The following is a 23,727-nucleotide window of genomic DNA, read 5'->3' as shown; positions in this document are numbered from 1 at the left end:
GTTACATAATCTGCAATGAACTTTCTAAAAAACAATAATAATAAACCCCACAAAACTTTGTATTAAAAACAATTTACAAGTGGGAGAGAAACAAAAAAATTAGCTACAATTCTTCTTTCTCATATTTTTATGTATGTTCTGTTTTCCTTTAGAGAGACCTAACAGAGAGATAGAGAGAGAGAGATCAACCTTCCTATGCCTTCCCCTTCATATAGACCCTCGAGAACCCCATAGGAAACTAAACCTCTCTTCTTCTTCTTCTTCTAACTACTACACAAACAGGTTTACACAAAAACTGAGCAAAGAAACTTTTTTAAGAAAATTAATAATAATCGGTGCTAACATGACGGAGGCTGCAGCTGCTTCAGCCGTCTTACAACTTGCTTCATCGTCGGTCTCGTCGATAGAGAATCCACCGTACACACAACCGCTAAATGCAGAACCTCTACTAGATCATCATGCGGACCCGCGTCCCACAAACCCGCTGTGAAAAACTCCTTTGCCCTTCCTTGTCTCAACAGCATACAAGCCCATTGCACGATGTTGAAACCGTTACCGTACGACACAAACGACGGATCCAGTGCTTTCTTGTCCGAAAGCAGCTCTAGAAGCACCACTCCGTAGCTGTAAACATCTGCTTTATCCGACACCCGGCAAGTCATCGCGTACTCGGGTGCTACATATCCAAACGTACCCGCCACACCTGTTGTTGCGTGTGTTTCCGAGGTCCCAAGCAATCTCGCTAACCCGAAATCTGATAAGTAAGCGTTGCAATCATCATCCAGTAGGATGTTGCTCGGTTTAACATCTCGGTGAAGCACCCGTGGGACACATTGGTCGTGGAGGTAAGCGAGTGCTCGAGCAATGTCCAGGGCAATCTTGTGAAGAACTCTCCAATCTCTTGTGGATCTTTCTTGAATGAATTTCTCGAGGTTGCCTCCTGGGAGATAGTTGTAGACCAAGAACATCTCGGTTTCGCTAGCGTGATAACCAATGAGAGTCACAAGGTTCGGATGTCTAAGTCTACCAAGAGTTTTGATCTCTGCATGGAACTGTTGGACACCCTGAAACCGTCCAATCGAGAGGCGTTTGATTGCGACGACCACATCTTGAGATATCTCTGCTTTGTAGGTCGCTCCAAATCCACCGTTTCCGATCAGATTGCTTGCGTTGAAGTTTCCTGTGGCTCTAACAACATTGTCAAAGGTTATTGGAACTCCTATGTCCATGAACATAGTGACTTCTCGCTTCGTAGTGGCCATGATCTTCGATTTCGGATGCCATTTCCTTGTGTAGAAGAAGAGAATCACAAGAGCGATCAGAACCGAGAAAATAGCTGAAGCTGATGCGATTGAGGCGATCTCTAGCGAGTTAAATCCATCCTTTCCTTGCGACTCAGGTGGAGAGTTTTCAGCAGGGGAAGATGCATAATCCTGCGTGATAGAATCTCCAGCAGAGTCTCGGGAATCAGAAGACGGCGTTGTCAGAGAAAACACATGGCAAGGTCGAAGATAGGGGTTTCCCTGAACAGTGCTGCATTTGGTCAATCCATTGGTTGAAGGAACTGGACCTGACAGATTGTTGAAGGAAACATTGAAAACCGCAAATGTAGCAAAACCTGACGGGATTGGACCAGAGAGGTTGTTATTGTTGAGAAGCAGCACAGTGAGATTCTTCAAGTTGACGAAATCATGAGGAATGCCGCCAGATAGATGATTTGAAGAGAGATCAAGAACATCCAAGGAATGTAACTGACCAAAACTCTGAGGAATTTGCCCTGTGAGGTTATTATTTGCAATCGAAAGGTATGCCAAAGCTGTCATCTTCTTCCCAAGGCTTCCCGGTATCTGACCTTGCAACTGATTCCAGCTCAGATTAAGAGCAACAAGTGAACCTAGATCACCGAGACTCGATGGTATTGACCCGAAGATCTGATTCAACGAAACATCAAGAATCTTAAGAGAAGCGCACATCTTGTTTAGTCCTTCTGGAATCCGACCTGAGAGCCTGTTGAAGCTTACATTGACATAAACTGCTCTGAGTTCGTCACAGTAATCAAACAGGTTTCCTGGGAATTGCCCGTACAACTGATTCCCTCCAGCAGAAAATATGTAAGAGACTCGCTTTCCTAACCGCTCCTGTGCAAGTGGTATAGACTTGGGAGTACCAGTGAAGTTGTTGTCTGCGAAGTTATGAAACACGGCAGGACCTCCATCACCTCCAAGATCCACTAGGGAAGTTCCAACTTGGGACTTCATGGTGAAGAAGGATAGATAAACAGATGATGGGTCGTTGTAAGATTCGGTAGAAAACCCATCAAAGTAAACAACAGTAGGACAATGGGTTGTGGTATTGTTGAGAAACTCAGGGATGAAACCTGATAAGCTGTTTCCGCCAACATCAAAGACACTCATACAGGGGACTGAAATCTCTTGGAGAAGCTCTCCCGTAAGCATATTCGAGCTCAAATCAAGAAGACGAAGGTTCCTACATTTACTAAGACCGACAGGAATTTCGCCTTTAAAGAAGTTCTGACCCAAATTAAGCATCTCCAAGTTTTGACACAAACCCCAATCTCTCGGAAACCTCCCTTCTAACGTAGCTCTTGGCACCCAAAGTATCTTTAGTTTTGGAAGCCTAGTGATTTCCTCCGGAATTCCACCTTGATAGAAATTAAAATCCTCAGTCATCGAAGTTAAATCAGCGCCAGGAGGTAAATCTGATACCCCTCTAATGCTGTTAATGTCATCATACACATTGTACAGATTTGATAGCACGAGAACAGACAACGAAGAGCAGTTCCCAAGTTCAACAGGTAATGGACCACTAAGAGTGTTCCTAGAAACATCCAAAACCTCAAGCTTCTGAAGATTCCCAAACTCTAAAGGGATAGTCTCCTCCAATGTATTTATATACAGCAACAAAGACCTTAAACTACTACACTTGCCCAAACTCTCAGGAATCCTCCCAATCAAGAAATTACCAGACAAATCTAAATGCTCAAGCTTTCCACAGTTATCCCCAATATCTTTAGGCAAAGAGCCCTGAAGCCAGTTTAAAGGCAAGTGCACCACTCTGAACCTCCCAACAAAACCAGGAACAGTTTCATTCAACCTATTACCACCCAAATTCAAAACCTCCAACTTGGACAGATTCTGCAACGAGTTAGGGATTTCACCTGAAACTCGGTTAAACCCTAAATTCATAACCCGCAAATTCCGTAACCCAGTAAACCGAACAGGCAATGACCCGGTAATCAAATTCCCTTCCAGATCAAGAACTTCAAGCTTCTCCATTCCCCAGATTCCTACAGGAATCTCTCCGCTAAACGAATTGAAGGGCAGAGATAGAACCCTAAGCTCTGTGAGACCCACGACTACAGAAGGCAAATCCCCGACCAAAGCTCCATGATTTCCGGTACAATCCCTCCGGATACCAAACCCATACAGCGGAAACTTACCGATATCACCACAAGTGAAACGATTCCGACTGGTTTTGGAACTCCCTTTATCGCTTCCAGAGCCAGTAATGTTAAGAGCCGTGACTCGAGAGTTCGAATCGCAAGATACACCAAACCAGGAGCAGTAATCTTCGTTATCCTCAACCCAGCTAGCGAGAATCGAACTAGGGTCCGACACCGTTTTCTTAAACCGAAGCAACACCGATTTGTCCGAGTCAGCTGCTAAAACAGTGATTTTGCCGGTGAGACAGGTAGCAGCGAAACAGAGTAACCAGAGCGAGAATACAACGTTCGAAGGCATCATCTGTCTACGGAAAAAACGCCATTTGATCACTGAAGAAGGCAAAGAAGTCATCTTCGTAACTTATCCCCAAAATGGTTTTTTTAACACCAAAAAAAAAACCCTAAACCCACCTTCGCAAAGTCTGCTAATTTTGCAATTGAAGAGCAAAAGATCCTTCCTTTTACCGTTCGAAACAATCTCAAGGTCTCGACCCTTTAACCCTAATTTGGAGGGGAGGATGATGAGAAGCTTTTTAGTGAGAGAAACAGATGAAGCAGAGAGAGAGAAGAGAGAAGAGAGAGGAGAGAGGAGAGAGAAAGAAAGATATGAGAATTCAACACTGTCACTGAGGAAGACGCGTTTTTTTTCTTCTCTGTTTTTTTTCCGTTAATAAAAAAATATCTTAAATGTTTTTTTTTTTTTTATGCAGAAAATGAAATTATTTCTGTGAATAAAAGAGTTGGCTTGGCTCACTTTGCTTACTTCCTATTGGCTAACAAACCCTTTTTATTTCATTTATCTATAGTATAGTTTTAAAAATTTACAAAATAAAACCATGTTGTAAAGTTATTTTAGCATTGCAATCTCACCGCATCAAATCGCAATAGGTACATGATTGATAACAGTAGGTACATGCGAGCGAGATTATCTTATCACTAAATTTGAGGTCACATTTAATTATTATGAAATAAATTATGTTGAGTCATAATAAATGTAACGATCATTCAACTCTACTCCTAGTATATATATATATATATATCTCCCCAAGACGTATCAATCTCTCATCGACCAATGTTATGCTAAGATCTTGAAGCTATACATTTATTACAGATACATATATGTATATGGACATGCATATATATTTCAAATTTACTTGTTAAAAAAGCTTCATAATCTAGCACTTACCCTAAAATTATCCTCCTGCCAATGAATAATTAAAAAAAATACATATTAAATGCATGTGACAAATATGTGTTTCTTTATAACAAAAATATTGAGAAATTGTAAAGTGAAAAAGGGACAGAATCGCCTCTTTTCAAGGATATATTAACTAAAGGAAGCTTCAAGATAAAGCAAAAGAAAATGTTTTTTTTTTTCATATATGTTGGACATGGGCTCGCCCCAATATGCCACTCGGCCCAACAAGACGAATTCCGTGATTCCGGTCCGACCAAAACGGATGCAAGTCATTAACAATCCGTAAAGGACAATCTCGGGAATTCACGATGGGAACCCTAGAAAACCCTCGGTCTACAGTCCACTATATAAAGAAACAGTACTCACTGGAAAAAAGGCGGAGGACTCGCATACAATACCCCGAGAGCAATACTTTGCGTCTAAAAACTCTTGTTATTCTCTGTATAATTTTCTGTTAGCTTCCGAGCTCGTCGTGACTCACTCGTTAGTTCTCCTGTGAACTGACGAGCACGATCTTGACTCGTTTTAGTCACGACCTCGCATTCCTATCGTTAATAAAGAACAAACTTCACTCTTTCCCTCTAAAATCGATATTTACTTAGTGTTGTGCAATCCCCAGTACAAACAATATATATCAATTTATAATTTTGTCATGTACCCAACACATTAGCCAACATTTATGGGGGATAAAAAGAGTTTGAGTTTTAAAACTTTTTAAATGAATAATTAGAAGGAAAAAAAAGAAGTTTGGTTTTTTTAGTGAATTATATCTGTGTTTTAGCTACTACTTATAAATAATACGCAATGAAAAGTAAATAATGAAATGTGGTCCTTGTTTGTATGCATCACCATGACATAAGAGTTATATCATCCATCGGCTGGTTTGTAACCAAATTCAATCGAACCAAAATGTGGTGTCAATGCTAAAAACTGGAACTCGATTTGGATCAGCACTCTTGGATTACAAGTTTACAAACAAGAAAAATAAGATTTTAACTACTTCCACACGTACACAAATCAGAAAAAGATGAAGAAGACAAAAACGCTTACAAAAGCCTCATCTACTTGAATAAACCGCATTTTGAAGGACATTGGAAGCAAGAGAACCAACCCATTCTCGAAGCTTTCACCGATTGCGTTCGAGACTCGAATTTTTCCGATGCCTCCCGTTGTGGTTGTGGCTGTGATTCCGGCTGCAACTCAGTTAGCGTACTAGATTCTGCATAAGGCTGCGGTTGCGGTTGGAGCGGTAGTACCGGCGACAGAGGCAGCTGGTACTCGGGTCTTTGCTTGTGGGATTTGATTTCCATAGATGGCGTTTTGATAACTACATCATCTTTTTTCAATCTGTTACATGATTTCCGAATAAAATAAATTAGGGCTTCATAGGTTTCTTCCTTCCTAAGAAATCATCAAAAGAAGATCCATAGATTGCAATTTTGCAGAAAACAACTTACACTTGGAATGCGAAAGAGGCAATGCTGTTATTGCTGGTGTCCGAACGACAAGAAATGCTCGGAGAATGTGAAACTATACTGTTCGAATCTTCTGGTTTGATCTCCTTCACAACTTCTATTACTTCTTTCTCTATTGGAACTTTGGTTTCAGTTTCTACTAAAACCTCCGCTTCTATCATTTCTTCAAATTCATCGTCGCTCTCGAGTTCACTAACCTTCTCTTCTTTGTCATCATTATCATCAACCTCAGAGTCTGATATCTCGACCTGGTATGGTTCCTCCTCTGCATGAATCGTCTCTTTCTCAGATTCATCTGGTTTCTTTACCGGAGGAAGAGGAAGAGGAAGAGGAACCGGGTTGTTTTGGGTTATCATCTCAGCCGATCTCCACCCTGAAGCAGCTCCGTCATGGATGCTAAACAAGGACTCGTTAGAAGCTATACTCCATTCCATCGGATTACCCGGTTTACTAGAGAAAACCGAAGATGGAATCCGGTTTGGATCATAAGCCTGATGTGACTCTCTCAGTTTCTGTGCCTCAGAAGCAGATAATGATGGCTTGGGAAGAGGAAAGTGTCGGATATCAAAGTGTCCATCTGAAGAATCAGATGTTATCGATGAAGATCGTGACGATGAAAATGAACAAATCGAATTATTCCATTGCTCTTCTTTGATTTCGGTTTCTGTTTCCATTGTCATCTTACTGAGAAAAAAAGAAACAGAGCGCTCTGTTTTTTTGTGTGTCTGATTGTATAAAACAGACAACAAAGGGGATCGAGAATTTGAAGAATTGAAGACTGAAACTTATGAGGGTTTATTCTATCTTATTTATACAAACGTAACACTAACAACAATAGAAACAAGAGTAACAAAAAAACAAGTTTGAATGATGTTTGTTATGTTTGTTCGATTTTAAGTTAGCTAAAAGTATTAGTTTCAGTTAAACGAAGTTAGTAACGAGATTAAGAGAAAAACTTAATTTAGTTTCTTATTTAAAATGTGTGATTTACTTACCTCTATTTTTAGCAAGAACATATTGTAATGGAAAAAAACAGCTCACTACCGTTGTTAAACATTCTAGAAGGTTACTATAAGAAAAGCATAATTGTTACTAACAAAATCGGAAAACAATACTAGTACTAATATACTATACCGTTTTTGTATGAAACCAAGATTACTTATTCAATTGATTAATATTTTCTTTTTATAAAACGCGAACTGCGAACATAATAATCAAGAAATACATTAACCTCAACGTTTGAGAACATAAGATAAAAAAGGTACATCAGCCAAGAACAATGTATTCCGTTCAAGCCACGAAACTTGCGATGTCTTCTTCAGCAACTGACAGATGATAAACCAGATTCCGGTTTGCGTAGTTCTTGAATCTGAATGAAACAATTTGTTTAAAAATTGACGAGCGAGTTAGTAAATCTCTAAACCAATAGAACAAATTGAGGAAACCGGTTATTGATTTGACCTTGGTTTGGTTAAAGCTAGGTGGGATAAGAGAACCGGAAGCTTTTCTGGTCCTTGCGAGAAGACCTTTAGTAACTGGAGACATCATTGCATCAGTTGGGCTTCTGTACCTGAGAAAGAGATAAAAACAAAAACAAATTGATAATTTTAAAGTACCAATCGATCTGGTTCAAACAAGGCTATTTCACGTTAACCGAGTTATATACCTCTCCGGGTACTTGAAAGCTATAGGAACTTTTAGACGATCCGGGGTTCCGATTTTCTTCATTGGCTCGTTGGTGGAGGAGGAGACTCGAGCAGAAGGAGGAGGAGATTCATGACTCCGGCAAGATTCCAGGAGCGGTCGAGGCGGAGATACAGGGGTTAAAACGGTGGTTTCTTGGTGGTCGGGTTGGATTTTGATCGGTGTTTCAAGATTTGGTTGTTGAGAAGACGCCATTAGAGAAGAGATAAGAGCGATAAAATTGAGTGAAACAACGGATTTGGGTGTATGTTTAATTTATGTCTGTGCATTTGGCTGAGAACATTACCGTTATAGTGGCAACGGTCGGATTTTTTTGCATTATCTAAAAGTCTGTGTGGACAATGAGATTAGTGGACCGTTTGTATGTAAAAGGATGTGTATATATATTTTTAGTAAAAAAAGATTAATCCAAAACCTCTGTATCTTGACTTACATTTTTAGAATATTGTTTTCCATATAAGTAACACAAATATATATTATTCCATAACAAAGAAAATTTTAAACCTCTGTATATATTTTTTAAAAAAAATAGTAGTGACTAGTGAGGCCAGGCCCAATAGAGGAGGTGTCGTCGAGGAAAGTTTTGTGGCCCAGAAGATGAGAGAGACAGAGTGTAGAAGGAAGTAACAGCGACGTATGATTGGACGGTGACATAAGGGACTGTAAACAGCACGTGAGGGGAAGCAGAGATTCACCGCTTGGTGTCCTTAAAAACGTCACAGAAAGAGAAATAGAGAGAAGAAGGAAAGGAAGGAAGAAAGAGACTGACACAAAACTCTGAATCTGTTGGACAAAAGAAAAAAAAATATGCGTAAGCAAAAGAGTTTCTTGTTCTTGATATGACCTTAACACTATTTGACCTCACTCACTCACTCACTCCTTTTTACCAATCTCTTCTTATCTTACTTATTAATCATTTCATCTTTTGCTTTCTTATAGAAAACAAAAAAAAAACAATACAAATATGATCTGTATGATCAGTATTTCAAACAGCAGGAGGACACGAAAAAGAGTCATTATTATGTGGCTTTAAATATCTACCAATCTCATTTGCCAACTACTACTCCTGTGCTTCTTTAAATACCATCATTTTTCACTTTTTATCAGTTTCGAATTTTTATTTTCCTTACAACGTTGGTGATGATACTTTATAAGCGAATCTGAAATATAGAAAAAGAAGGAAAAAAAATCTGCTAAGCACGGAAATAGAATCTTCTAAAGCAGTTGTCAGATCTTTCCCAAATAAAGGCTTTTACTTAATAGACAAAACCCCAAAAAAAAAAACGCGATATAACCCTAATAATTCTATATTAGAAAATTACGATTTTTGATTATGATGTTATATAAGTTGTTGTACTGATGTTGTATAGCGCGTTTGTTGGATATTCGTATGTAACTTAAATGAATAGATAAATTCATTCAGAAAACTGTATAAGTCCAAAAAAGCATTATATCATGGCTGTTGCTGATACGAGGCGAAGCAGTGTATATGGTGTCACCATTAATGGCTTCTTCTCCGGTAACTTCGCGTGTACGTAAATGATGTATGAATATTATTAACCTGACCTGAACAGCCAATATTTTACATTTATCGATAGCATGAATGGTTTATGTAGTCGTCAATAAAGGTATACATACTTAAATGCGCTTGCTAATTCAAAAAGAGTCAGCTAGGTCTAAATATTATTATCAAATCGACACAATTAAAACTTGAATACATAGAGAGAGAACTATTATAAAGAAAAATTTAGACTTTACCTGCCAATATTAATTCTCTAAATCTGATCATCTCTATCCACCACATATGTTATAATTTATGGGCAAGAAAAAAATGCGTTACAGATTATAATACGAAAGGGGTCATTTATTATAATGACCTATGAAAAGATGGTCAAAGTTGTAGGTTTTTTTATCAGTAAAGAGAGAATACTTTTTGGTTTTTCTTCTAACATCGAGACATCAATTTCTTGCATGGGTCCAACTATTCAAAACAATACACCAATTTATATTTTTCAAATGTTTATATATATTCACTAAAAAAGATTGTAAGAATAGAGAGAGACCAAACATTATTGAGAGAATTTTAACTTTGATATTTCGAGTTATGATATTTTATTAAATACAAGGAAGGAACTATATCACCTAGGTTGAATTTCTTTAATAGGGAAAAATGTCTGGTTTTATACAGCTGAGTTTTACCTCAGATTTTATCTTTTGTTTTCGTTCCTTTCGATTGATAAATTAATTAGATCTGACTTTGAATACAATCTTGATTTGAATATAAGCATTTAAGCAAATTATGGTATAACTAATTACGATGGGTTAAAGAAAAGTAAAGTTTTGTTTTTTTTTTTAATTTATGTTCTTATAATTCACTTTGGTTTAAATAATAACGAGCTCTAGCTAGAGCCTATTTCTAAGAGCAGCAATGTGTAATCTTTCAGAGTTCAACATTAGATCGATACTCTAGTAGTTCCTCTTTGGGATTCAATGGAAAACCTTGCTTTTGTGGCAGCACACAATGCTCAGACTTATTCAGAAACCAATTTCTATGCCTTAAGGGAAATTTATATAAACTATAAACTATAAATCCTACATGAGTTTCACAGTTGCTCTCTAATTCCAAAGCATATATCTAATTCATATCATTAGACAAATGCTGTGGCAACATGCAAATGTAATCAAACAAGTACTTTTCTATCATATCGTTTAAACACTCTTGGCCATATTGTTATACTATCGTGCATGTGGTGTATGTATATAATGGACACACACGATTGATTTAATGCTCTGTCATATCAAATAACGTATTTACTATTACAAGCTGGTGGTGTCATTGAAGTCATCATTGTATCTTCTTCCAAATTCATAAAGTTACTGTCACTGATAATATTGGTGGGCCATTTTTTCTTACCATCACCCATTTTTTCGCTATTATTTATCTTTTTTTCTCAAATATGTTTTCTATATCAGAGCTTTGGAAACATAAACAACTCCATAAACCTACACCCCAAAATAATAAAACAAAATATTTTTTTCCAACCTAATAATGAAAGATAGTAGTATCTGATTTAAGTAAAGTATAGTTTTGGTAGAGTGAAAATAACTTAGAAGTAGTGGTCTAATGGATTTATTGGTGATATTTATGTTTAGAGACAAATATTAAAATATTACTCGTAATTTAACATTTGCATTAGAAACATAAAATTTTAAATAATAATAAAATTGCAAGTGTCCATTTAATGATTATATGCCGATTAAAAACATATTGGTTCAAAGTACAAATGCAAATTGGTACCACACGAGTTAGGGATTAGACTTTTTTTAGTCAATTGTACTAATCAACTGCCAAAACAATGGGGGTTTGAAGTAAATATGCTAATAACTTTATTTGTTTCCAAACTATATATATTTAATATTATTAAAACAATTACGATGTTATTTGAATATTATCCTCATTTCGGCTATCTCACTCTCTCTCTTTCTCTATTTAAGGCAGGCAGGCAGGCTAAAGGTAGAACTGTAGAAGCCAATCTCAAAAGTCTCCGACACACTCTTAGATTTTCTCTTTCTCCTTCTTCTGGCCATGGCTATGGCAAAACGTGTAATGTTCACCATTCTCATGGCCATACTTGTAATGACATCTCAAGGAAGAGTTCAAACAGAAGGAGGAGAGAAAGAAGCTGAGGCAGACCGAATTACGTCACTTCCCGGTCAGCCTAACGTCACGTTCGAGCAGTTTTCCGGCTATGTCACCGTTGATAAACCCTCCGGAAGATCACTCTATTACTGGCTCACCGAAGCTTCTGACCTCCCTCTCTCCAAACCTCTTGTAATTTGGCTCAACGGAGGTAATTTCTTTTACCAATTTTTTTTGGTTTTTTAATTCTTTTTGCGTGTGATTATTTTTGCTTTTATTTTATTTGGACATTTATTTATTTAATGTATTTACTCAATAACATTATAAATCTCGCTAGAACTAAGTCTCTGTCACACTTCTTGAATGGGTTTGCGATAAATTCCTTTGTAAATTTTTAATTTATTTAAACCACGCTTTATCCATGAAACTGGATTTATCCATTTTATTTTAGTATTTGTTATAATTAACTATATTTGGGTTTGGCCTACTGAAGCATGAGAATAACGCCCCAACTACTAATGGAGGAGAGTCACCATGTATTCGAGCCCATATTTTCTCAAATAATATCGAATAGAAAAAAACTAAAGTCTTTTTTTGTTTGTTATGTTGAACATATTATGATTTTTTACTTAGATTATACAACTTGTCATTACAATAATGCTCTATGTACAACTTACCCAAAAAAAAAAATGCTCTATGTACATGCATGCATTCAATAGAAGATGGTTGTAATTTCTTGTTAGATACGTATATATTGCTGGAAAAAGTTATACATTAAATGCAATATTCAAACTAACATTCATAGACGCCATTAAATACACAACTAATTTTTGGTCTCTGCTTTAATTTGTTCACTTAAATAAATTCTCAGCCTATATCATTCATATTTTTTTTTTTCCTACTAGGGGGTAAAATAAATTACTCAACCCCTCTCTATTAAATGTCTTTATGTATTAGGACCGGGATGTTCATCGGTAGCGTACGGTGCGTCGGAGGAGATTGGACCATTCAGGATAAGCAAAGGTGGGTCTGGTTTGTATCTCAACAAGTTCGCGTGGAACTCAATCTCCAATCTCTTGTTCCTCGAAGCTCCCGCCGGCGTCGGCTTCTCTTACACTAACCGTTCCTCTGATCTCTTCAACACCGGTGATCGCCGTACCGGTATATTTATAACAACTCCCTCTACGGTTTAACTTAACCGGTTTTTTTTGGTTATTGAGACTCTGTTTCTTGCAGCCAAGGATTCGCTTCAGTTTCTGATTCAATGGCTTCACCGGTTTCCGAGATACAACAACCGGGAAATCTACATCACCGGCGAGAGTTACGCCGGACATTACGTTCCTCAGCTCGCCAGAGAAATCATGAATTACAACAAACGCTCCAAGACTCCCATCAATCTCAGAGGAATCATGGTAATTATCGAAATCAAGATCCTCTGTTTCCGTTGTCGAAACCGTTTTGACACCCGGTCGGTTGCGTTGTATAGGTTGGAAACGCGGTGACGGACAATCACTATGATAACCTTGGAACGGTGTCGTATTGGTGGAGCCACGCGATGATCTCCGATAGAACGTATCATCAGTTGCTAAACACTTGCGATTTTAGTCGCCAGAAGGAAACTGACGAATGCGAAACCCTTTATTCTTACGCTATGGAGAAAGAGTTTGGTAACATCGATCAGTACAACATCTATGCACCGCCGTGTAACAAGTCAAGCGATGGTGGTGGCGGCTACACTGGTTCCTCCGGTCGCCGTACTATGCGGCTCCCTCACCTTCCCCACTCCGTAAGAATCTATTATCTCCTCTGTTTCTTCTTGTTTGGTTCTGGTTCACTTGTGTAAATTAACTGGTTATCTATGGTTTAGTTTGAATAATTTTCGTTTCCCGGTTATTGGGAATAGGTATTGAGGAAAATTTCAGGGTATGATCCATGTACCGAGAGATATGCAGAGATCTATTATAACCGGCCTGATGTTCAGAGAGCTCTTCATGCCAACACCACTAAGATTCCGTACAAATGGACAGCTTGCAGGTTCATACCAAAACCTTGAGAAGATTATGTTAATTATTTTTCTTGTATAGCTTGACTTTAACTAGAATTTGTTCTTTTGTGGTAGTGAGGTGCTAAACCGGAATTGGAACGACACAGATTCATCGGTTCTTCCTATATACCGGGAAATGATTGCTGGCGGGATTAGAGTTTGGGTTTTCAGTGGTGACGTTGATTCAGTTGTACCAGTGACGGCTACTAGATACTCACTTGCAAGACTTAGCTTGAGTACCAAAGTTCCTTGGTATCCTTGGTATGTCAAGAAACAGGTATGTATAACTCTAAAACCCCGAATCTTGTTTGGTTCTCTCCGGTTTAATCAGGAAAACCAATTTGAACCGTAATGGTGGATTTAGGTGGGAGGATGGACGGAAGTGTACGAAGGACTAACGTTCGTGACGGTGAGAGGAGCAGGTCACGAGGTGCCATTGTTCAAGCCACGTGTTGCTTTTGAGCTTTTTAAGTATTTCTTGAGAGGCAAGCCACTTCCAAAGGCTTGAGAATAAAATATTTCAAGTCAAGAGAGATTGTTAACATTTGAAATTGAAATCATGCCCGAGAGAAAAGAAAATGTAAAGTTTGGGTTATGAGATGGTATTTAATTAAATCTAGTCTATTAATGACAACAAGTATTTAATCTATGATTGTTTTAGTCCATTTGTACTTTCTCTTAAGGCGAATTGCGAAGATCATGGTTGTGGAAGTTAGGAAATGTAATATTGAAATTAGAATGCCTGATTTATTTTGCAAGTGAAAATCTAGTAATACATTTTCATATATGTGAAAATATCGTATTTTTTTTAACTTCACAAGCCATGAATGAAAAAATTAAAATGATAAGTAGTACTTACTCAGTTACTCTATGATTGAGTGTCTTAAAGCTTTTCTATGTAACAATTGTTTCTTGTCTTTTTGTCTTTATCTTTAATTAATTTGATCATATTCTCTGTTTTTTAACAGCAATTATTTAATAATTAATAAAAATCTTAATACTGTGTGGTTTAGTCACCAGTATTAAAGTTTTCTATTTAATGTAAGATGCATTCTTTTTTTTCTTTTTTTTTTCTTTTTCATTTTGTTGTTTTGGGTTAAAGTCTGTATTCTTTCTTAATTTCATTTACTTATATATGATCATTTTTCTTATTTATAACAACAAAGCTGGAAAGAAACAAAAAAAAACATAATGATTTGGCAATAAAAAGATATTAAATACCATTAAATCTAGTTAAATCTCCTCCTAAAAAATACAAAAAAAAAAAACCCATAGACAAGTGTAACAAGCAAATGTTGGCTTAGGCTCTATAAAAAAGAGATGTCCGATGAATTTATCAAAATTGTGAATTTGTTCTGTGGAGTCTCTTTGGTTACGACAGAGTATTGATTTTTTTTTCCTTTTGGGAGAAGACTACAAATGGGTCAAAGCAAGGAGAAACGTAACCGGACATCCAAGTGGTCGGAGCTTTGTCCGGACCTGCTGCGATGTGTCTTGGAACGTCTGAGTATCACAGATTTTAATCGAGCTAAATATGTTTGTTCGTCGTGGCACTCTGTTTCGAGAGGCTGCGCACCTAAACGAAATCAGATTCCATGGTTGATTTTATTCCCTCGCGACGACATTATCAACAACAACAACAACGACAGTTGCATGTTGTTCGTTCCAGACGAGAGAGACAGAGTTTACAGAACGAGAGATCTCGGTGTTGACTTTGTGCAGAGTTGTTGTCTGGCTACTTATGGTAGCTGGCTTCTGATGATGGATACTCGTTCAAATCTCAACATTCTGAATCCGTTAACCGGTGAGAATATTGCTTTACCAATTACTACTACAAAGTCTGTCGTCCCACCTGAGCTACCAAAATATGAGAGGCGAAGCCTAGCTTGTCTCTGGATTGACGATAGAAGCAAAGATTACGTAGTTGTGTGGCAGATGCTTGATGAACTGGTCTTTACCAAGAAAGGGAACAACAACTGGCGATGGATTGCCTCTACTTATGGTGGGTATGGAAAACAACTGGTTTACGAACACAGGTACCAGAAGCTCTATTTATATGAATATGAAGTCAAGGTGTGGTGTCTATCTAGAGATGATCCACTAGAAGAATTTGAATTCTATTACTATCCTCCACTTCTGTATACTTTTAGGGATTTTCTAACTGATAGAAGGAAAGACGAAGAGAAGTATAAGAGAGAAAAGGAGTTGTATATGAGAGAGTATGTTGACAGCAGGCTAAACATTGCAGTGAGTACTGTATCTGGTGAAGTTTATAAGGTAGCTAATACACTGCAAAAGTCGAAAAGATGGCTCTTTTGCGTCAGCAAGATGAACCCTATAAACCGTTGTTGGCAAGTAATCGATTCTCTGGGCGATGAGGCGGTGATATTAGAACATGGGTATTACTGTTCTCGCCAAAGACGTGCCAGGGTTCAAGAGAAACTCTATCTACTTCAGTGGTCTCGATTATGGCAGAAAGAATCCAGACCATATATTTGTATTTGATCTCACAACCCAAGAGATTGAACGGTTGCCTCAATGTGTAATCTCCTCTATACGATTCTCTGATGCTCGATGGTTCTTCCCTGGTTTTAGCGGTTAATTAGTCTTTTAGAGTTATTTGCATCCAGTTTGTTTTCACAAGTGTTAGTGTAGATTGCTCATGAGCAAAAAGATATCTGTTTTTTTCTGTATAAAAAAACAGAGTTTCTCAGTGTATAAGTTTTTCTAATCTAGTCTTTGGCTAATACTGTGTTGGTTCCTCTTGTAACCTAAGCAGCAAGAGTCGACGAGTAGACACTTATTATTCTTATACATATACATGCCTAACGTGAAAGTAAAAATAAATTCCAAAGAAGAAAATTAATCAAGTACAATTTCTTATTATATCATTACTCTTTCTCTACAAAAGAGAAAAACTATATATATAATAAACTGAAAACAAAAGGCTATTGAAATCAGTCAACGACATCAATTTTTTTTTATTATTCCAATAACGAGATGAGAATAGAAGAAAAGAAAAACAATCCATGGCCTTATTATTGTGTACTATAACATCATAAGCTGGCCTTAATTATGTATATCCAATTAATAAACTAAATCAGGAAAACTTATTAACTTTTAAACCAAGAAGCTGGAGAGGCATCGTCATATACTCATATCATATGTATAATTAGGTATATCAAATATTATTCGAAACGACTCTGGCAAATCCGAGAGATCTTGCGATATCTAGTAAACTATAGTCCAAACAAGCACATGATTGAAGACACATCGATCATATATGTCAGCTCCAAAGATAACTTGCTCCATTATTATAGCCATAGTTTGACCCGGCTTATAATTATCCTCATCTGAATCCCTCCATAGGTCATCTAGCTAGTCACCATACAGTACATAGATTATATGTATTTTTAATTATTTATATATTTATATTATTTTATGACTATAATAAAATGATTTTTATATATAAATTTTTTGATTGTTTGATACATTGAGTTAATTTACATTAAATTCTATATAAACATAAATTATATGTGCGATTATTTATATATGGCAACAAATTCGTTATTTTTGGTTCTTTGAAATATTAAGTAAATATTAATGGAAAAATAAGCAAAACATATGTAAAATATGAACAAAACATAAGTAAAATATTTGTATCTATGTGTTTTCACATAAAATATACTCTCAAATATCTTACTATCTATTTCTTGCTTGATTCTACTACAATTTGCTGCATTAATAGACAAGTTCTCCCTCACATTCTTATTGTTTTTCATTTTTTTGATTGAAAATTTGGATAACTTGGAGAGATTGTAATTAAACGTCGTAAAAGCTAATGAGTCTCTCATTAAACGTCCTCCTCATGGCTTACCCAAAAAATGAAAACCACAAGTATGGACTACTGAGAGAGACACGCTTATTTATTTTCAATTTTTGGTTTTTGGTCATTTAGACGCTCGCTAATTTTCCTACTGGAGATTTTTCTTACGCGTTCGCTATACTTATGTAACTCTAAACCCAAATCATGTTTGGTTCTTTCCGGTTTAATCAAGAAATCGATTTGAACCGAAATTGTGGATTTAGGTCGGAGAATGGACGGAAGTACGTGTACGAAGGGCTAACGTTCGTGAGCTTTTGAGTTTTTAAGTATTTCTTTTGAGCTTTTTAAGTATTTTTTGAGAGTCAAGCCACTTCCGAAAGCTTGAAAAATATTTCAAGTCAAGAGATAGATTGTAACATCTGAAAAGGATTTTTTCACTGTCACTGATAGAAGGATAGATGAAGAGAAGTATCTGAGAAAAGAGGAGTTGTATGTGAGAGAGTATCTTGACAGCAGGCTATACGATGCAGTGAGTACAGTATCTGGTGAAGTTAATAAGGTAGCTAATGTAGTTCAAAAGTGCAAAAGATGGCTCTTCTGCGTCAGCAAGATGAAATCGTATAAACCTTTGTTGGCAAGTAATTGATTCCCTGGGAGATGAGGCGTTGATCTTAGACATGGGTATTACTGTTGTGGCCAAAGATGTCCCTGGGTTCTAGAGAAACTTAATCTACTTCAGTGGACTCAATTATGGCAGAAAGAATCCAAACCATATATTTGTCTTTGATCTCACAACCCACAAGATTGAACCGTTGCCTCAATGTGCTTTCTCCTCTATACGATTCTCTGATGCTCGATGGTTTCTTCCCGGGGTTTAGTTTGGTGTTACAAGTGTTAACACTTGTAACACTAACGTTAGTGTAGATTGCTCATGAAGATATCTGATCTTTATANAAAAAAAAAAAAAAAAAAAAAACAGAGTTTTCAAGTCTCTTTCGATTCTTCTGTGTGTGTGTATCAATAAACAATCTATACAAAACGCCAAACTTAAGGACGGCCATGAATCTTGCACTCTCTTGAGACTTGGCTACTCTCTTACATGTGACTGAACTAACGCAAATTTTCAAACATGATAAGAGAAACAACATCTCTATATCAACGAAGACAACGTTGTGGTTTCGATTATTCTTAGGGTTTAGACCTCAGGTAATGGAGTTTGATGATATTCTTCACATTTTTTTTTTATTAAACAACGCATCATCATACATATGTTATTTCATCCATTTTTCTTTTTTGAGGGTCCAAATATTTATTACTGTATCAAATATCTAATACCAAAAACCAAACTTTAGGACGACCTAGAAAGCATCCAACACTTTATAAAGTCTGTATTGTTGGTTGTTAATTTACAACATTAAGAGTTTTGTCTTTTGGTTATCATAATTTTCTAACTTACAATATACGTAAGCTTATTTGCTCTCTTATGATATAAACAAGTCAAACTTTGGGATCAAATTAGTCTTGATTCCCAAAGAAAGACGACAAAAGAAAGATCAATTATAATTCGTTGTCTTCGTTGTCGAATTATAATTATAATTCGTTGTCGATTCATCCTGTCTTACTCTTAAAAATTTCCCTATAAATGAATCAAAACCTTTGATTTGGATGATAACTCAAAACAAAAAAAAAGATATGATAAGGCCACATGTTGTGGTCATACCTTACCCAGCACAAGGCCATGTTATTCCTCTAATGAGTTTCTCACGTTACCTTGCTAAACAAGGAATCCTAATTACATTCGTAAACACCGAGTTTAACCACAATCGCATCGTCCGTTCCTTAGAAAAATCGTCACATGATGATTATTATGTTGGGGATGGGATCAATCTTGTTTCAATCCCTGACGGTTTAGAAGATTCACCGGAAGAGAGGAACATTCCAGGGAAGTTGTCTGAATCGGTTTTGCATTTTATGCCTAACAAAGTAGAGGAACTGATCGAGAGGATGATCGCGGACAGTAGCGGTGGTACGATCATAAGCTGTGTTGTAGCGGATCTGAGCTTGGGATGGGCAATCGAAGTTGCGGTTAAGTTTGGGATCAGACGTGCCGCTTTTTGTCCCGCCGCGGCTGCATCTATGGTTCTTGGATTTAGTATTCAGAAACTAATCGATGATGGTCTCATAGATTCCGATGGTAAGAATAATAAACTTTTCGATCCGGTTTTGATTTTTCTTTTTGATGTTTTAGAACTACAAAGAAGCCTTATAGTTATAGCTATTGTTACTATATCGTATATGCAGGGACTCCGAGTGTAAACAAGACAATTCAACTATCTCCTGGGATGCCGATGATGGAAACAGACAAGTTTGTGTGGGTTTGTCTGAAGAACAAAGAATCTCAAAGGAACATATTCCAACTTATGCTTCAAAACAATGAGTCAATTGAGTCAACGGATTGGTTGTTGTGTAACTCCGTGTATGAACTCGAAACGGCAGCACTTAGATTGTACCCACAAATATTACCAATTGGTCCCGTTGGTTGGGCTCATAGTCTTGAAGAGGATTCCATTTCCACGTCACTAGGAAGCTTTTTACCTCAGGACCGGGATTGTCTAGATTGGTTGGACCAGCAGATTCCCGGTTCGGTTATATATGTTGCCTTTGGGAGTTTTGGGGTTATGGTCAATGCTCAGTTAGAAGAGCTAGCAATCGGTCTGGAGCTTACCAAAAGGTAAAAATTTGGGACAACTTGCTCAACTCTGTGATTATTATTCACTAATATCAAGTTATGTTGACTCAACAGGCCGGTCTTGTGGGTCACCGGCTCCGGTGATCAACAACCAATCAATGTCGGGTCGGATCAGGTCAAAGTGGTGAGATGGGCACCACAACGAGAGGTCCTTTGTTGTGGAGCAATTGGATGTTTCGTGAGCCATTGTGGATGGAATTCAACTTTGGAAGGAGCCCAAAATGGCATACCATTCTTATGCATCCCTTATTATGCAGACCAATTTATCAACAAAGCATATATATGCGATGTATGGAAGATTGGATTAGGATTTGAAAGAGATGAACAAGGAGTGGTTCCGAGGTTAGAGGTCAAGAAGAAGATCGATGAGATCATGAGAGACGGTGGAGTGTATAAACATCGAGCCTTGAAGATTAAAGAGATCATGATGAGAGGCGTTGCAAAAGATGGAGTTTCTTATGAGAATCTTGATAAATTTGTCAGCTGGATCAAATCACAAGTGAATTGATAAAAGTTTCAATAGATTCGCAATGCATGCATATTATTACAATGTTTCTAAAGAAAGATAAAATGCAAAAGAAATTAAATGTATCCAATTCAAGCTTTCAACCAAACATCCAACAAACTTATTAGTGTGTATGGGAAAATTATGAAGAGAACAAAAAATTAAAACAGAGGATCTCTAACATTTTCCAGTAGAGGATAAAGAGTAAATTGGTACATTTATTTTACCAGCGATGATGTGAAATTATGAAAGATACAGTAAGAAAAAACTCAAAAATAATGAATCCATCATCACCTTGTTCTGCTCTCTCCGCCTACGGAATCTCCCCGTGGGCGAACCTTGCGGTTATCTGACCGTTGTTTCAGAGCCTTAGTAACGGTTCCAGTAGGTTCTGCGTCTGAACTTGTTGTAGTCTGGCAAATCTTGGATTGGACCGATGGCTGAGATCGCAATGTCCTGCACATAATCACATAAGCATTCACTTAATCACTCTTGGGTGTTGTTGTACTCTTGTTTAGCAGTATAAACTCCATATCTCGTTTTTTTTTTCTTGCATTTAAAGAAGCCTGGAGGATAGAGAGGGAGAGAGAGATATGACTTACCTTGTCATACATATATTTGTTGGCAACACGTTTTACCGTGCTGGCATCAACAGCATCAATCCTAGCAAAGAGTTCAGCGATTGGGATTCTACGCCCATAGGTCAGCAGCTGCACATATCACAAGAATTGATGCGTTTTAGAAAATAATGGTGTTGTAGAGCGGAACATAATGGGATGCTGAGGTTTGTTTGTTTTTTATTGACCAATGCACTTTATTAAAACGGGGAGACAAGCAAAGTATAGACTTCGTTAATCTTTGACCAATTCAGTTATAAATTTATAATGTTCTACCAAGTTGCTTATATGATTCAAGGCATACCTGACGACCAATATCTTCAGCAATTGGGCTAGTTCCATCCATGTGAAGTAACAATGATGATTTCAGCTGCAGAAAATTTTAAAATTAGTTGGCTTAAAAAAAACTCGGAAATAAATGAACACAACTGATTTACACATGTAACTAGCTAAAGCTAAATCTGGGGAAAGAGAGACGACATTAGTTGGCTGCTAACCTGATTCCGTGCACGTGTCACATCAGCGTCTGAAACTCGGTAGGCCAGCTTGGTTACCTCATACATGATGGCATATGATAGATCATCTAAGCAATCGGCCTGAAAAGGTAGCTTACATATGAATATGCTTATATCGAGGAATTCAACAAAGAGATAACAGCTAAGCGAGCCATGGAATTCTCGGCTGACCTTGGCAACTGCATAAACGCCGAACAGTCCAGTATCCTTGTAGTTGGTGTTAAATGCCATTATGCTTTCTGCTATTTCATTAATGGCAACCCTCTGAGTAAGGTCAGAACTGCACATAGAAATATAATGCTCATCAACACATTCAATACAAGCTTTTCTTTGAATCCATGGCTAGATATATTAGCCAGAGAGAAAACTCACCCCACATGTTTTCCCCCACCAACATTTTTGTTCCAAGAACCCAACATAGTTTGCATAACCATAAGAGCAACGGAATCTGGATCTGTCCAAGATGCTCCCTCAAAGGCAACAGCAAATTGTGCAAGGGGTAGGTCGTCATCAATCATTCGGACCTGCCAAGAATTTCAAGGGTTAGAGATTTAAGAAAGAAAGAAAGAATACTGCTTAAAGAGAAGTAGAAATCTTGTAAGTTGTGTCTTTACCTCAGAACCAGTAAAACTAGCAGGTTCATTGGCAACTAGTTGAGAAGTAGATGTTGGATCAGATGACAACTTGGTAAATAGCTTCTTCACTTGCTCAACAACTTCCTCATGATTAACAGCTCCTGCAGCAGCAATCACCTGACATATGTTTCGGATGAAGCAACATAAGAATCCTAACAAATTCAATAACCGATTGTAGGAAATGATAAGAGGTAACGGAAATGAATACCATCCTGGAAGCTGTGTAGTGAGTCTTAATGTAATTCTGTAGGTCCTCTCTGGTGATAGACTTGACGTTCTGAGCAGGCCCCAGAATAGTTCTTCCAAGGGGTGTATATTGGAATGCGGTAGCATGTAAATGGTCAAGAACCACTTCATCTGTTTGTCCCTCCACCTACGGCCACACAAATTACCAAAAAATTACAGTTTAGGGTGTATTCTATTTTTAACCTAGGGAAGTAACAAATAACTCTGATGTCGACCAAAAACAATACGGCCAACATATGACTAAGCCAATTAAACCCTCAAAATGCGACAAATAATACAAAACAGATCAAAGTTTTCATTTTTTAGGCACACGGGAAACTGAAACTTAAGTGTATTGGTCTAAAAAACAAACAAAAAAAAAACACAATAACATCTCTTTATCCATCATGTGAGTACGCCAATACAACCTTAAAAAGAGGCAAATAAATGAAGCCATGATAAAGTTTTCATATTTAGGCACACGAGAAACAGAAACTTACGGTATTGATCTAGAAAAACAGATTACACACTACCAAATCTGCTTATACAGCATAAAATTTAAGCCAATGAAAAGATAAATCGAGAACAGAACAAAAAGTTCGAATTTTTAAGTTAGACAGATAAATAAAAAGCATACCTCTTGCATTTCCCTGAGGATGACATCACGTTCCCTGTTGATTCTGCATTCCTCGAACTTGGAGTTCTGTAAGATATCAGCCAAGACATCCAAAGCCTGGTTGACATTCGAATCCAACACCTTGGCATAGTATGTGGTCTGTTCCCTCGATGTATACGCGTTCAAATGACCACCAATATCTTCGATCTCTTCCTCCAACGCCCTCACAGTACGCCTCGACGTGCCTTTGAATATCATATGCTCCAGAAAATGAGCTGTTCCGTTGGTCTGATCCGACTCGAACCGAGATCCAGCGTCGATCCAGACTCCAACGGTGGCGGTCTTGGCCGAGAGATTGGACTCAGTAGCGACTCGTAGACCATTGGGCAAGGTTGTGACACGGGTCTCCGGAGCTGACAAGATGTGATTGTGGGAAGCTAGGATCGGAATTGGCGATGCGTATTTAAGAAACCTCTTGTCCGGATTCTCGAGCTTCTTGATCTTACTTTTAATAA

At 37.5% G+C, this 23,727-nt stretch overlaps 7 protein-coding genes across 9 annotated transcripts in view; 3 read left to right on the top strand and 4 right to left on the bottom strand.

Moving 5' to 3' along the window:
• Positions 7–4,113, bottom strand: LOC104729779 (LRR receptor-like serine/threonine-protein kinase RPK2). Of its 2 annotated transcripts, XM_010449154.2 has the most exons (2): positions 3,875–4,113; positions 7–3,793 (listed from the first exon to the last, which is right to left on the bottom strand). In XM_010449154.2, exon 2 carries the CDS (start codon positions 3,762–3,764, stop codon positions 339–341), a length of 3,426 nt encoding a protein of 1,141 aa, XP_010447456.1. In that variant the 5' UTR covers positions 3,765–3,793; positions 3,875–4,113; the 3' UTR covers positions 7–338. The 2 variants fall into 2 exon arrangements, with proteins under 2 accessions (XP_010447456.1, XP_019099336.1); XM_019243791.1 differs by having other exon boundaries at positions 7–4,113.
• Positions 5,723–6,810, bottom strand: LOC104728935 (pinin-like). Its single transcript, XM_010448074.1, has 2 exons — positions 6,119–6,810; positions 5,723–6,008 (listed from the first exon to the last, which is right to left on the bottom strand). The coding sequence occupies exons 1-2, from the start codon at positions 6,808–6,810 to the stop codon at positions 5,723–5,725; spliced, it is 978 nt and encodes a 325-aa protein (XP_010446376.1).
• LOC104728156 lies at positions 7,304–8,105 on the bottom strand. The gene is made up of 3 exons (XM_010447398.2): positions 7,803–8,105; positions 7,598–7,706; positions 7,304–7,505 (listed from the first exon to the last, which is right to left on the bottom strand). Exons 1-3 carry the CDS (start codon positions 8,033–8,035, stop codon positions 7,455–7,457), a joined length of 393 nt encoding a protein of 130 aa, XP_010445700.1. The 5' UTR covers positions 8,036–8,105; the 3' UTR covers positions 7,304–7,454.
• On the top strand, positions 11,330–14,187 carry LOC104727330 (serine carboxypeptidase-like 25). Its single transcript, XM_010446717.2, has 7 exons — positions 11,330–11,691; positions 12,438–12,641; positions 12,717–12,892; positions 12,967–13,266; positions 13,384–13,514; positions 13,600–13,801; positions 13,889–14,187. Exons 1-7 carry the CDS (start codon positions 11,427–11,429, stop codon positions 14,030–14,032), a joined length of 1,422 nt encoding a protein of 473 aa, XP_010445019.1. The 5' UTR covers positions 11,330–11,426; the 3' UTR covers positions 14,033–14,187.
• Positions 14,906–16,230, top strand: LOC104702979 (F-box protein At2g05970-like). The gene is given in 2 exon segments (XM_019236924.1): positions 14,906–15,918; positions 15,920–16,230. Coding segments are annotated over 2 exon segments (1,182 nt in total). The 5' UTR covers positions 14,906–14,943; the 3' UTR covers positions 16,127–16,230.
• LOC104724948 (UDP-glycosyltransferase 83A1-like) lies at positions 19,011–20,880 on the top strand. Its single transcript, XM_010443876.2, has 3 exons — positions 19,011–19,544; positions 19,652–20,081; positions 20,154–20,880. Exons 1-3 carry the CDS (start codon positions 19,016–19,018, stop codon positions 20,605–20,607), a joined length of 1,413 nt encoding a protein of 470 aa, XP_010442178.1. The 5' UTR covers positions 19,011–19,015; the 3' UTR covers positions 20,608–20,880.
• Positions 20,687–23,727, bottom strand: part of LOC104725843 (probable mitochondrial-processing peptidase subunit beta, mitochondrial) — a 4,315-nt gene continuing 1,274 nt past the window's right edge. The window contains exons 2-9 of one of the 2 annotated variants that reach the window (XM_010444945.1): positions 22,580–22,744; positions 22,351–22,488; positions 22,109–22,260; positions 21,908–22,016; positions 21,719–21,817; positions 21,526–21,591; positions 21,207–21,314; positions 20,687–21,060 (exon numbers count right to left, since the gene is read on the bottom strand). In XM_010444945.1, coding sequence (XP_010443247.1) covers positions 20,974–21,060; positions 21,207–21,314; positions 21,526–21,591; positions 21,719–21,817; positions 21,908–22,016; positions 22,109–22,260; positions 22,351–22,488; positions 22,580–22,744 — 924 coding nt within the window. In that variant the 3' untranslated portion in view covers positions 20,687–20,973. Of the gene's footprint in view, positions 21,061–21,202; positions 21,315–21,525; positions 21,592–21,718; positions 21,818–21,907; positions 22,017–22,108; positions 22,261–22,350; positions 22,489–22,579; positions 22,745–23,727 lie in introns of both variants that reach the window. The other variant, XM_010445677.1, reaches the window with a different exon arrangement.

Source organism: Camelina sativa, chromosome 1 (assembly GCF_000633955.1).
Source record: "Camelina sativa cultivar DH55 chromosome 1, Cs, whole genome shotgun sequence".
NCBI lineage: Eukaryota > Viridiplantae > Streptophyta > Magnoliopsida > Brassicales > Brassicaceae > Camelina > Camelina sativa.
The sequence above is the reverse complement of the archived record's forward strand: the minus strand, read 5'-3'. Positions and strand labels throughout refer to the sequence as shown.